This window comes from Dioscorea cayenensis, chromosome 4 (assembly GCF_009730915.1).
Source record: "Dioscorea cayenensis subsp. rotundata cultivar TDr96_F1 chromosome 4, TDr96_F1_v2_PseudoChromosome.rev07_lg8_w22 25.fasta, whole genome shotgun sequence".
Lineage (NCBI taxonomy): Eukaryota > Viridiplantae > Streptophyta > Magnoliopsida > Dioscoreales > Dioscoreaceae > Dioscorea > Dioscorea cayenensis.
In genome coordinates this window covers 3084796-3100091 of record NC_052474.1, presented here as the reverse complement: position 1 = coordinate 3100091, position 15296 = coordinate 3084796, and the positions used below count along the sequence as shown (strand labels likewise).

Here is a 15296-nt window from a genome sequence, read left to right as displayed (position 1 = left end):
TACACTTGTTTAAATTTAAATTCATAATTAAAATAATTAATGTAAAGAGGAGTAATTAGCTTCTTGTTTCTAATGTTTTTTTTAAATAAAATGAATAAATTATAACTATATTAAATAGAAAAACCAAAACTAAGAAAATACAAACATGGTTCGAATAACAATGGAACCGATAAAAAATACAAATAAAAATACTAAATAAATAAATAACTGATAAATAGCAAAATACCAACGACCTTCTAGATAGACAAAGAAAAACACCCGCTGAAAAAATTTTGTGACCGTAGATGTTTTTCTTGTCACCATTTTTCTTTTAAATCCTAAATTATATTGTTTCCCTCATTCAACAGCCTTATTTTTTTCAAACAAAAAGAATGAAAGAATATTGATTCTCTATTAATTATTGCTATTTAAGAAAACTTAAACACAACCCTTTCCTCATTGAATTGCTTCTTTTCTTACAAAGCACTCAACGTGAGTTTTTATAAACAGTGTACTTTCCCAATTCCCATATGGTACATTTAGCCACAAATTTTTGCTTTTTTTATTTTTTATTATTGTTTGCAATTGAAAAACAAACAATTTTCAGAAAACCAATATAAACAGTCTGAAAATAAACAATTTATTTGAGCGGACTTGACTGTCAAACTTTCTATAAAAAATCAATATTCAAAAGCATAATCAAACCAATATAAAAATTCAAACCAGTAACAGATAAGAATTCAAAGCATGCCACGAAGCCGCACACGGACACACCCACATCCCTTTCAGTTAGAGAAATTTTTGGGTGTCGGCCATTTCCTTCTCATATACACACCCACACCAACACAAACATCACTTACCCCATCCCCACCTACGCTTTCCTTAATCCTTTCTTCCTCTCATCTTCTTCTTCATCATCATCTTCTTCTTCTTATTGATGGCTTATGGAAAGAGAGAACCATCCATCTTTGACTCTTTCACCCTCTCACCACTACCATATCCAGTGATCTTTATCTTGGCCATGGTACTACTGTTGCTGGGCATATCAGGGTTCTTCACTTATGAATCAATCATGGAGGACGCTGAGGAACAGATAAACTGGGTGCTCTTCATCATCCCTGTGGTTTTACTGCTGCTCATAAGATGGTTGTCATCTTTTGACAGTTTTGAAGGTTTGTTTGGTTTCTTGCCTTATGACTATCGCCGGAGGAGTTATTTTGCAAGTTATCAGGAAGGGAGCTCTCCTTGGGGTGTTCTTGCTATTGTTGTTTTGCTTCTGGTTTTGGTTTCATTTCAGTCTGACTTTCGTGATATGTGGAGGTTTTAGAATATTTTATTACTATTCATACATTTGGAAACTTTTGTATTATTATTATGTATATATATAGATATATATAGATATATATATATATATTTTTTTTGTGTGTGTGGTGTGTGTGTTTGGATGAATGGGAGTCATTGTCATGAATATTGATTGCTTTGGGTTAAATATGAGTGCGATTTGGCGTGTGCTGTTAATTTGGTTTCTTGTTTTATGAAAAGCATTGGAAACAAGCTTGCTCAATCAGTGAACATATCCATATCATCAGTTGTCCTATTCTTCGTCTGCTTACTAGAATCTCTTAGAACAATGTAGAAGTAGAACCTAAAGCTGTGTGTATGTCCGGCAAAAATTAAAATTACAAAATACAAAAAAGGGAAGAGTTTTGTAAAGATGATAGATAAGCACGAAACCAGGAAATCGTCATCCAAGAAACCCTAACGCTGTCTTTTTGTCCAGCAGCAAAAATTAAAATTCAAAAAAATAAATAAATAAATAAAAGGTAGGAGTTTTGTAAAGATGATAAGCACGAAACTAGGAAATCGTCATCCAAGAAACCGAAAGGGAACTCCACCACAGCATGCACAGAACATGACAATATAAGCTTCTCAACAACCATTCAAAAATTAGCCCAATATCAGGTCTAAGAAAACAAAAAAGTCCTCCAAAAGTCATCAAATAAGAATCAAACACATACTGACATATGACTTGCGCAATGTAAAGGACTCTAAATACTCTGAATGAAAATTATGAAACAAACTTACGCAATGTAAAGACTCTAAGCACTATGAAGAAAATAAGCAATGAAAATGGCAGCATATTTAAGTTGCCTTATCGGCCTTGGCAGCAGTGGCAGCGGCCTGTCCCCGAAGTCGACCAGTTCTCCTTGCAGCAATAAGACCAACCTTTTGCCCAGGAGGTGCATCACGCCTAACTGTGGACGCATGACCAATGTGTTGGTGGTTTCCTCCTCCATGGGGATGCTCCACAGGGTTCATGGCCACACCACGGACCTTAGGCCAGCAGTTCCTTTTCACGCGGAAATTTGTGGTAAGCATTGCCAGCCTTCAGTAGTGGCTTTTCAGTCCGTCCACCACCAGCAACCTGCCCAATCATGGCACGACAACCACTAGGAACAATCTTCTTCGCACCAGATGGGAGCTTAATCCTGCAAAAATTAGTGGCAGTAAGAATTACAGTCAAGGTATTTCAAAGTCATGAATTGATTGTGCCAAAAATTACAAAGACAAGCATTCCATGCAAATGAGGTTGAGCTAACCCCCAAGTGTTACCAATTAATAATAATGAAGCACAAATGAGGTGAAAGCTAAGAATGTGTTCACCAAATGCTTGTCTGCAGCTATTGCCTATTGAATACCACTAGCTAAATCACAGGAATATCCTGTTTGCACTTTAAAGTTATAAATATTATCTATAAATATAATAACACTAACTCTATTATACCGTTTATAATTAAAGCAGGTTTTATCAGGCTAACTATTAGCCAGCCAACAAATGTTTAGAGTTTGCTTGAAATTAAGAAACCAAGCCAAGTTAGAGTTTATTTTAAATCTAACTCAAATTATGCAATTAGAGTCAAGGTATTTCAAACTTATAAATGGACAGTATAGGAAACAACAAAGAAAATGCATTCCGTACAAAATAAGGTTGAGCTAACCACTGAGTGTATGTATTGTCAATCAATAATAATGAAGCACAAAATGAGAAGATGGCTAAGAATGTGTTAACCAAATGCTTGTCAGCAGCTATTCAATACCACCAGCTGAATAACAAGAATATCCCGTTTGCATTTTAAAATTCAATATTATCTATAGAGTAAATATAACAAGACCAACCCTATTATACAATTTATAATTGAAGTGAGTTTTATCAGGCTAAGCCTAAACCAGCCAACATATGTTTTAAGCTTGCTCGAAATTAAGAAATCAAGTAAAGTTTGAGTTTATATTGAATCTAATTCAAATTGTGCAATTAGATGATGGCCCTAACTTTATGTTCCTTCACATGGCAAATTTTGTTAAGTTGATTCACTATATAAGCATTAGACCTTGTTTGGTTTGGCTTCTCAAAAAAATACCTTTTTAAAATTTAGTAGAGGTGCTTCTGAAAAAATTGCATTTTTTTATATTTTGTGTTTGTATTAGCTTTTCTGTAAAAACAGAAGCTGTAAAAATAAGCTAAAAAAACTTTTTTTTCAGAAGCTGCTCATGACTAGCTTCTGAAAAAAAAAAACTGTTTTTCAGTTTTTATTTTTATTTTTATTTTTTACAGCTTCTGCTTTTGCAAAAAAAACCAATAAAAACAACTTTTTTTGAATCTAGAAGTGCTTAAGTTAAAAAAAAAACATTTCTGGGTTTTCCAAAGGCTCATCCAAACAAGCCCTTAGTTATATCATGATTATCTAGGCCAACAACAGAGAAATCATGCAAATTCATGATGATCCAGAAAAACAACTAATGATCTAGTCACTAGATAAAAAAGAACCATACCATTCAAAAGAATATCCCAAATAACATTTCATCTGCGTATACCCACTTCTTGAGGGAAAAATTCAGAGATACTGAATGTGTGTTTGATTATTCAGATATAATTGTCTGGCTTGCATCTTTAAATGCATAATTTTAATACCTACCAGTTGAATATATGCCACAAAAATCCATAGAATACAAAAATTTCCTCATTACTATTTCACAACAAAGGCAAACAAAACGTATACATCAACCAATCAATTTTTCTACAGAAAAGAATGATATGCACTTGTTTCCACCCAAGTTGATAACTTGATAATCAAGCAAGAAGTCTCATATGATCAAAATAACATTTTTCATGGAGTCCCAGAAAGCATCAAGTAACAAGAACGAACTAATCTCAGAAGAAATAGCATAAAATGAATCATTTCCAAAGCTAAAAATGATCATTTGCTCACCCAAACTACACAATCACCAACCATGGAAGCATGTTAAAGCAAAATATCCACAATTTATATTCACTGCTACACTATTCTAGCAGATTTGGTTAAAAGAAATCATGCAAAGTAATCAAGCAGAAGATCAACAGCACAAAACCCTAATCCTCAACACAAGAAAAATCAATACCTAGAAGTGCCGTTATCCGGGTTGTGGCTAATAACAATCGCGTAATCCCCCGATGCCCTAGCGAGCACGCCACGATCCCCAACGTGGTGCTCGACGTTGCAAACAACGGCGCCCTCAGGGATGGATCGGAGGGGAAGCACGTTTCCGACCATTAGGCCAGCCTTGCGACCGCAGTAAACGAACTGGCCGGTGTACATCCCCTCGGCGGCGATGAAGAGCTCCTTCTGGTGCTTGTAACGGAATGGATGGCGGAAGGTCACGCGGGCAAGTGGAGCTCCGCGCCCAGGGTCGTGGATGATGTCAGTGACCACGCCCTTCAGGTATCCATTGCGCTCCCCGAAGTCGAGGCTGCGGAACCGCGCAGGTCCCTTGCGGTGGTGCGTGTGCGATCGGAACACGGAGCCCGCTCCCTTACGCTGCGCGCGAATCACGCGGCCCATTTCGACGGCAGAGGTTCGTCGGCGTCGGCGTCGGCGTCGGCGCAGCAGAGAAGGAAAGAGAGAAGCAAGTGACGGAGAGTATTTATATATCGGAGTTGTGTTGCCCTAGATTTTCCATTGTGTTAATATTCGGGCCAGTTTGATCTAACAATCATGACCGTCGGATCATTCATTTGCTTTATAGTTTGTTCTCTAGTTTATTTTTAGTTTTATATAACAAATATTTCATTGTCTGATTTTTTTTTCCCAGTGGTTTTCTGGGAAATTAAAACCGGATCTTGTAAATGTCATTTAAAAAAAAAAACTGAAATCAAACCCAAAAGGGCCAAAACACATACAAAATAAAGGTACAACCATGTTAATGCTTGTGCATATCCTTGACTACTTTTAAATGGGTGGCATTTATAATTATTAATAAATAAAATATAAAAATAAAATAAAATAGAAACGAAAAGTTTGAGGTTGCATCCACTAGTTTTATTTTATTTCTTAATCAATTTTAAATTAAACTATTCGATGTAACGTGTGCTAAATATAATCAACTCCAATTCATTTTAATCTTAAATCTCAAATTTAAAATGCTTAAATTATCCATATTTTTTTAACCATTCGTTTATACAGACCCATTGGAAGAACTTACACGTACAGTAGCGTATCAACTAATATATGTTTAGCAATATTAAGCAACATGTATAAATAATTAGAATCAAAAGAAACTTCAGTGGCATGAACTTGCAATGTATTAGTGAACAACATTGATGCACATGCTGCCATGCATGGAATAAGTGCAAGAGAACAACACGCATGCCATCCTCAACGCATATATGTAAAGGGATATGTACATGCATGAATGTATGTGTACAAATTAAGAGGTGTGCGAGCAAGCATGAGCAGAACAACATGCATGCATGCATGAAACAAAGTGGTTCAAATCTTTAACTCGTGTAAAGGGATGTGCATGCATGCATGCAACTTGAAGCGTATATATATATCACGTATGCAGCGTACTGAGTACGTACAAGACATGCATTGCCATTTTCTACGTCTTAAAGTGCCAAATAATTGAATAACTGTATTTAGATAAAGTTTTGTTTAACTCGAAAAAAATAAATAAATAAATACTAAGGTCATACAAAATCATATATCAATGAAAAATACCTCACGTTCTCTACTCTAAAGTAGCATGGCCGGGGTTTATCTTTTATAGGTCAGTCAAGCCACTGGTGCGCTTCTGTACCCATTTATCCTTTGTTTTGTCAAATGTCGGTTTTGTCAAAAAATAATAATATATATAAATATAGATGAAGGAGATTGAGATCGATATAACATTATGACATAATTAATAATCCTAATTAATAATCTCATATCATCTATTTAATTAACGTTTGCATGTATATAAATATATAGTTGCTCTCTCTTTATTATATAATCAAAGTTATCATATCTGATTGTCTCCATGCTTACAAGTTTATATTTTCTTAATTAAATAGAATATATTATATATGTTATAATTAAGAAGCAAGTTTTGAATAACAAGTGTAGCCAAGGCTTTCCAGGTTAATTTTTAATTCTATTTAATTGACAGTACCACCACGTTGACTGTGATTTCTTTTGTGTATTTATCTGACAAGCTTAATTTGAAGCCTGGGATAATTAATATGGTAAGTTTCACATGCTTTTAATAAATGGCAAGAACTGCATTATATTGCAAAAGCCTTCATTCGAAAGCCAATATGTGATTATTAACATGAAAAATTAAATTAATCATCTTGGAAAACATTCAAATGCACAAAAATGAAATTAAACTCTCATTCATTTGGTTGTATTATATTATTACTTCCATGCGGCCATGATTATATATATATATATATATATATATATATGCCTACTTTTACACAAAGATTCATGTCATTGTCCGTAAGAAAATTTCTTTAAAAATGGCATAAAAGAATGACAACATTTTGGCTGTGTATTGGATGTCCATTACTATAATTAACTCAACTTATACAGAGACATTTGGAGGAGCATCATCCATTTGTTTGTTTCATAAGTGCATCACTCGCCAGAATATTTAGCGCACAAATTAATTAATTACATTGTACCATATTAATCAGTAATTATTGTATTGTTCTCGTAAAGATAGTAACCTTAAGCACCCTCATGCATAAAAGATTTGATTTACTTTAATGCAGAAGATCAAAGTTTAATTCTTTTTTAAAATATGATTAAGAATTTGAAGTTGGTGCAAAAAAAAACTTGCTCACATTATTAATATATATATATATATATGTCTAGAGAGAAAGAGAAGGAAAGAAAATTTAATTATATTTAAAATTTATTGGATTAATTTTTCAACAAAATAAATATATAGAAAAAACGTGGAGTATAAAATAACTCATATTCTATTTTTAATATCGTTATCATCATGAGTGTCATTAAATGATCACTTGTTATAAATAATCAGTCACTCATAACGAAAAAGATTTAAAGTTTTTGGTAAATTTGAAAAGAATCTCCAAGTTAAAAATCTGAATATTTCATTAATTTCTATGGAACAAAATATAAAATCTTTTAAGTTAATTATATCGTAGAGAATAAATAAATAATAAAGCAATCAGTAAATATAATTACTAAGTTTAACATATATATACGAACTACTAAATCTTTAGAATTTCTTATTTTGTGGGCGAACAGGCAAACACCAATCAACAAATGCGCATGATTTTTAATTTTAGAAGCTAAATTTTATTTTATTTTAATTTTACAATAAATTAATAAATTAATATATAAATTAAAATTAAATGCACTTTACATATACACATCAACTAGATTTAAAAATTATAACTTTTACATAATATCATAAAAAAAGTGTCTAAAAAGTTTATAAATAAATCTATCAATGTCAAGGACACTCAATCAATTTTCTTATTTATAAATATAACAAATCATTACCCTCAACAATTATTATAAGAAAAAAAATTAAACTCTCAATTTATTTAGAAAAAATAAATTATCACTCCTATGTTGCATAATACATGAAAGCATTTTAGTATTTGTCGATATGCATAAAGATGAGATTGACTAGGGCAAGTTCTCTATATATATATATAACAGTGCGAGTGATGTAATAACCATAGCATTATCTTTCTCATAGGTTGAGTATGAAGTTCATAGCTCGGCTGAGAATGATGACAAGGTGGTGGCTGAGCCGAGCCGTGCAATCACGGCTACTGCTGCTACGGAGGTTACCGGCTCCGGAGGTGCCGGCTGACGTGCCGGTGGGTTACGTGGCGGTGCAAGTGCAGGGAAATGGGCCGAGGAGGAGGTTCGTGGTCAGAGCAGCTCAGCTTAACCACCCGGCTTTTAGAGAGCTGTTACTCTTAGCCGAAGAGGAGTATGGCTTCGCTCATGCCGGCCCGCTTACTCTCCCTTGTGACCATTCCGTCCTCGAGAACGCCATCCGCCGTATATCCTCGTCGGAAACACCGGATCCTGAGGATCCACCTCTGCCGATTGGCTAGCCGTTTGACACCGAATCGTGGCCCCTCCTCGGCGCAGGGTCTCGGCGCGATCTGGTGTCCCGCGGGACTGTCAAGTGTACGAGAAATTTTATGCTGGTGCCTCAAGATCTCCATTGTTTTTCTTGATGGACGTCTATGATTCGGTGATGCCAGGTTTTATTTTTCCTGGGTTATATTAAATATCAGAAATGATAAAAATAAAACTGGTAGAGTTTAATTAATAAATATTAGAAAATCTTGAAAATATTGATTTTATTGGTCTTGAAACAGGGAAAAGAAAGGGTTTTTTTACAAAATGAAAAAATACATCAATTTGTTGCTAGGACTGCACTGGCGTGGAGTAAGCTCAACAAATTTTTGTGCCATCATCTTGCGTGGGTTTTCAAATTTAATTTCATGTCATCTCTAAAATAAATACTTTATATAAAAGATCTGATATCAATAAATCAATAGTTAAAAAATTATTGGTAAAATAAAAAATATTGTTCGTAAAGTTTTTAAAGCCCATAATTTTATATGTAAAATTTTGAATGTTTGTGTTTAGATGGATATTAAAAATGGTTTAATATAGAAAGTTTTTTCTTTCTATTTTATTCTCTTTATTCAAGAAAGATAGTGTCAATTTATTGAAGGAATAGTTACTTTCATTGATATGAGGCATAAGTGACTCTATCATCATCTTTTTAAAAACTAAAGGTTGTAGAGATAATTAACTATACCAAAATGACATTCCAAACAAAACTATTAAGGGGGATTTATTAAAGAACTTATTATTACCAATCTTAAAAACTTCATATCTTGGGATAAAATGGAATATTTTGATACAGTCAATTTATACTTCACAAATAACTCTTATAATATCACACAATTCACAAGCTAAAACTATGCGTGAGTTGTTGTCATTATTATTATTATTATTATTATTATTATTATTATTATTATTATGGAAAGCAGTGTAGCGGAAATTGTGGGCCAAATAGAAATCCATGGACTGAACCCAAATGAGTCAAGGCCCATCTCACACTGTTCCAACCCATCTTCAAGAAGCTTTGGGCCAATATAATGCTCTTACTCAGAACCATATTCATCTTATGTTTGTCTTTTTCTTTTTTTTTAGGGGAAATATAAAAAGTTATCGGATAATGATATTTGTGATCTGGGACCCAAAAGAGTCAGATTGATTGCCTAGAACAGAATCACCAGGCCGCGGGAAATGGGAGGCTGGGGAATCCTTAACCTTCAGACCTTCAACAACGCTTTACTAGGAAAGTGGTGGTGGAAATTAACCTACAACCCAAACAGCTGTTGGGCCAAAATTGTCCATGCTAATTATTCTATAAATGACACTAATGGAATTCTTTCCCACACTCCTCCCAGAAATAAATCCTTTTTTTAGGCAGGAGTGACCTCCACTTTACCCCCATTCCGGTCGTGTATCATGAAAACTATCAGAAGTGGTTCTAACACTTCACTTTGGTCTGATCGTTGGCACGCTGGAATCTTACTTAAAGATTGTTGGCCCGATCTCTTCCATGATTGTACTGTCCCTTGGATTACCATCAGGCAATTCTCCCAGTTTCTAAACAATCCTGAGCTTCTATTCTCCACTTCCACCCCTGATATGTTAACTGCTCTTCTTGAAATCATCCCTGACTGTTCTCATATTCATGATGACATCCACACTTGGACCCTTGAAAAAAGTGGCAAGTTCACAGCCAAATCCTTTTATAATTTTCTCATTGATGGTGGAATACGCTACCTGCTTTACCCCTTTTCGGAAAAAAATCGTTGCCCCTAGCAAAAATCACTCTTTTTCGTCGCCTTGCTAGGAAGGACAAAATCCTCACTCTAGCAAATCTTTTCAAGAAAGGTTACAACTTTCAAAACTCCACTGATACCTGTGTTCTTTGCCACAGTGCCTCCGAGAATCTTCAACATCTTTTCATCGACTGTGTTTTCTCCAAACGCATCTGGGCATTTTTTTCTCAAATTTTAAAATTACACTCTCTTCCACAGACAATTCCCTTACTGTGGACCAATTGGATACCATCCTTAGCCCTCAACACCGAATCCTCTGGTATCTCACTTCCCGTGCAATATTGTGGAACGTTTGGTTCGAAAGAAACAATCGCATATTTCATTTGATCGCATCTTCGGATCTCAATATTATTTATACAAATTTGCTAATATGCTTCTCTCTTGGCTCTCTACAAATGCCGATAGAGTATCAACAAAAATCTCAATGAAGCATCACGAGAAAAATCAGCGCTCACTCAACTTCTATAGCGCTAGAACCTCTAATCCTACTAGCGGCTCCGACCACAATGCGGCCCCAGGGAGTAGTTCTCCTTCTACATTTCTAGACAGGCCTGAGATGCCAGACGATATCTTCCAAGATGAAATACACAGTTATTTTATCCATAGTTGAATTTTATTTTTGAATTACAAGAGTTATTTATAAAAAACCAACAAAAACAAAGTAGATTGTCTTAGCATTACTCTATTTTAGAATACGTTTTGATTTTACAAAAATATGCAGACTAATATCAAGAGATGCTAATTAGTTATTTTTGTGATTACCGAACTCTTTGACAGGAGTAAGTTTTTTCATATGTATATTCTCAATTCCACTCTTGTTTTTTAGTAAAATAGATAAACTACTGATTTATAAAACAAAAGCTCAAATAACATAACAACAACAAAGCCAAAATAAAAAAAATCATAAAAATAGGAAGAAATAACAAAGAAAAAAATTTGACAACAAATAAAATATTAATCCCACTTTTGTTCTCACCCAAATTGGTATGATTGGATGTACGACTTATTAACTATGCTATGCAATGAACATGAGATGTTAATTTTTAACATGAAAATTTTTTTTTTTAAGAAGAAAAAAATCTCATATGAAATGGTTAAAGAGAACACAGCTACAAGAACTTCCTAGATTGCTTTTTTGAGAAAAAAAAGATAAAAAGGGTAATTTGGTTAACAGTTTTGTCAGCAGATGCAAGTGCAACTGTTCAAATGATGAAGTGAATGTTGCTTTTCTTGGTTAGAAAGCAAAGGCCAAAAACTAAAGAAAAACAAAAAGATAAAGTATAAAAATTTAAAAAAAAAGTGGAATGAGATTGAAAACCAGGAAGGAATGAAGAAAGAGGCATCATAAAAAAATAAAAAAGAAAAAAGAAAAAAGAAAGGAAAGAGAGAAGAATTGATTTTAATGGATCGTGTGTGCGTGTCCTGGCTGCCATAATATTAATATTAATAATAATTGGGAAAGCTCATGGGGCAATCATTTCCATTACAGCTCATTCACCACCACCTTACAATGCTTACATTCCATTGTTAGTATACAACCATCCACCTTTTCCTCTTGTATTAAAGTCCACTTTAATGCCTTTCCTTTCCCATCTCTCTCCCTCTTTCTCTCTCACATTCTCTCCTCAATATTAATTTTTATTTTTAAAACATTTGGTTGACGTTTTGATAATAATAAAATTGTTATTATTAAAAATTATACAAATACATTAAATTAAAAAATAAATTTTAAAATTTTATTTAATATTACATAAAAATTTTAATATGTCAAGTAAAAAAAAAAGAGATCTAAATCGTTATAAGTAAAAAAATTAAAGGAAGTATTGTTTAAGTTTCTATCTCTTATCATATTAGCTTAAATGTTTGGAGTGAATAAAGTTAATATTTAATATATATAATTGGTTGGTTGATTTATTAATTATTTTAAAAAATGGTTTATATACATCTAACACAAAATGAGTGCTAATTTTTCATGTGCTAACTTTCATCATGCATTAATTTACATATTTCTTTGCAATTTGGTGGTAGTGGTGGAGGACAGCGCATTCTTTTGTGCACTCTAAGAAAACTTTGAAAGGTAAACTTGTCCAGCATTCAATTCATTACTCTGATTCAGTGCATGTTATGTTCAACAGTTTTGATTTCAGATTTCTTAGAGAGTGATATATATTTATGTATGTAACTTACCACCTACCCATCATCAGATACATCAGACTTTTGAGGCAGGTTTTCTTGGTACACTGGAGTAAATCATATGCATGCATGCATGAAAATAAATAGAGTAGTTTTCACTTTTCAAACGTAGCAGAGAATGCTAGCTTGCATATGTACTATGATTATTAAATAGCAGTTACTAGCTGTAAATCAATGAGCCAAGCTCTATTTATGAGTTCATTAATGTTAGTGCAATTGGAATTAAATAAAGCATATATATATATAATATATGGAGTATATAACATGCATGTCCTGTTGTATTAATTAATCTTGGTTTTTACTACTAGTTAAGATCTTTTAACTGTCAATTAAGCAATCCTTCATGACTATGTAACTTTGCGATTACTCTTCCGTGCAAATATTTTTTGAGTGGAGTGAAAATTGAGGAAAAGAAAAAGTTTTGAATTGAATGACAAATGTTGAAAGGGAAAGATAAGTTTTTATTTTCTTTCTTTTTTTTGATTGTTTCTTTCTATTAGTTTATTCATTCTTCAACCAAAAGTAATAGAACTTTACAAATTACCTAATTAAATGTCGCCATTGGCATAGGCATAGTTTATGATTAAGGATGCATGTTGACTAATTCTATAGAAATAATAATGAGGTGGGATGATTATGTTCTGTAATAAATACAAAAAAAGAATGTTAACGGTTTAATGGCCTTTTTAGTTATTCTTGTATACAAATATGTCTGTAAACCCAATTTGTACAATATTATAGAATTATGTTAATTTATTCATTGAAAATTTGCATTGTAAAGTACTGTTTATTCATAGTTGATTGATTGTCGGTGTTATTTTTTTTTTAAGAAAAAACAATATGCTCCACCCTCAATTCTCGGTGTTATAATGAATGTGGTTTATCCATTTTTTTAAAAAAATTCTCGGTGTTATTTTTTTTAGGAAAAACTATATTCACCACCCTCAATTCTCGGTGTTATTTTTTTAAAAAAAAACTGTATTCTCTACCGTCAATTCTCGGTGTTATTTTTTTTTAAGGAAAAACCATATTCTCCACCCTCAATATTTATATAGTAGGGGATTTACTATCATATCGTTATGATCCTTGATATATCGTTTTGGGTGCATGTAACATGTTTTTATTATTCAAGCGTTAATCTGCTTTATATTGTAAATCCACAAGATGTCGTTAAATTACTATATCTGGTGCAGATTTGTACTTATTTATCCTTTGACATTCATAATTGGCTCATGTTGCCATTTGTAAAAATAAAAAAAAACAATATTATAAAGACATGTCAACATAATAAAAAGAAGATATATTAATCAATTAATATATCTACGATGGTAAGAGATCGAAGTTTGAAGATTCCAGTAGTATCATTCGACCCAACATGGAGTTTATTTGACTTTGCTCTTATGATGCTATTGGGGCATCATCGAGTGAGGAGGCTTTGGGTCACTTTACGGGCTAAAGTTTCTTTTTCTTTTGAGGGGCTTGGAGAAGTCCCGTTGTTTTTCTCATTGTGTTTTTTTCCATGTTGTTGTTTTACGGCTAGTGGACTTTGTTTTATTGGGCTTTTTGGCTCGTTGGTCGTTTTGTTTTTTACTGGGTTTTAATTGAAGTGTTTATCCACATTTTAAAAAAATGATAATCAATTAATCAAATACTTATGTAAGAAAAATATACATAGTTTAAAAAAAAAGTTTAAAATATTTAAATTATATTAATTATTTTTTTAAATAACTTCTTTTTAGAAAAATAAATTCAATGGACAAAGTTTAAAACTAAGTTAAAATGCATAAATTATACTCATATATATATATATATATATATGTGTATATATTCATACTGTACCCCAAAATGTTATGCAAGTTGAAAATGAAGGTTTGAACGGAAAGGATGCATTATTGGTTTCCAAGAAAACACAAGGCATGAGACATTGAAAGGTGAGCTCTAACGTACATACATGTCTCAGTGTTGCTCGTGATCCCATGTTACCATTATTTATTTTTATGAATAATTTGTTAAATTTATTAAATAAAATAAAAGGATACTAGAATATGCAAATGAGTCCCTCGTACAATAAAAGTGGGCACTACTCGCACTTGATGATCATATGGTCAAGAATTTCGATTCAAGCACAAAATGGGTAAAAAAAAAAACACAACTTTTTACGCTGATAATAATAATGGGGTGAAATCAATGGAGCATTAGATGATTATTTGTAAGTTACTTCGCACTATATATTTTTTTAGATTTGATATTCTAAATTTATGTTTTTATGTCTTTGTAAAATCAATTTACTATTAATAATAATTTTTCACTCTGAAAAAAAGTATACATGCAAGTATAAGTTTGTGACAAGCTACCAAAATCCCTTAAAATGATTTATTTTATTATTAGTTGATTTAACATAAAATAGATTAATTAAGTGAATATATATGTTTTATTACTTGATTGTACATATTCAATGATAAAAAATAAAATAAAATAAAATATACGGGACCAAAATGCATACAATAAAGTTGTAATTGAGTTGAATTTAGTTGAGCTTTGATATGTTGAAACTCGATTAACATTATTTGATCTGATTCCGAGTTCAAGTTGATTCAAAAGCTTCATTGTTCAAATTCAGCTTTCTTTTATCTTAAAAAATTGCAAAACTTAGACTTGATTTGTTTAGCTACAGTATTTTAATTATAATAGCACACATATAGTAGCTTCAAGATGTTTAAATTGGTATAATAACTAACACATTACAACAACAAATTGTCACAAGCTTTAACAAATCAAGTTTGTGAGTGTTCATATATATTTAGCTCATTAATCTTGCAAGCTCATAAATCCACTCATTTAACTTAATAAAAAAATTAAATTAATCAATTAACGAACCGTGCTTTTAAATTTTTAACAAATGCATTGA

General features: G+C 32.4%; 3 protein-coding genes across 3 annotated transcripts; 2 read left to right on the top strand and 1 right to left on the bottom strand.

Moving 5' to 3' along the window:
* The first annotated feature begins 692 nt into the window (after positions 1-692).
* Positions 693-1497, top strand: LOC120259227. Its single transcript, XM_039266798.1, has one exon. The coding sequence runs from the start codon at positions 917-919 to the stop codon at positions 1304-1306; it is 390 nt and encodes a 129-aa protein (XP_039122732.1). The 5' UTR covers positions 693-916; the 3' UTR covers positions 1307-1497.
* Positions 1498-1892: 395 nt separating this feature from the next.
* On the bottom strand, positions 1893-4925 carry LOC120259479 (60S ribosomal protein L8-like). The gene is given in 3 exon segments (XM_039267091.1): positions 1893-2343; positions 2345-2468; positions 4417-4925. Coding segments are annotated over 3 exon segments (786 nt in total). The 5' UTR covers positions 4857-4925; the 3' UTR covers positions 1893-2121.
* A 3119-nt stretch (positions 4926-8044) lies between these two features.
* On the top strand, positions 8045-8377 carry LOC120258264 (auxin-induced protein 15A-like). The gene has a single exon (XM_039265616.1). The coding sequence runs from the start codon at positions 8045-8047 to the stop codon at positions 8375-8377; it is 333 nt and encodes a 110-aa protein (XP_039121550.1).
* Positions 8378-15296: the final 6919 nt, after the last annotated feature.

What these genes read in the sequence shown, in the direction of transcription:
- LOC120259227 (XM_039266798.1), top strand. Translation starts at nt 917, where the DNA reads ATGGCTTATGGAAAGAGAGAACCATCCATCTTTGACTCTTTCACCCTC.
- LOC120258264 (XM_039265616.1), top strand. Translation starts at nt 8,045, where the DNA reads ATGACAAGGTGGTGGCTGAGCCGAGCCGTGCAATCACGGCTACTGCTG.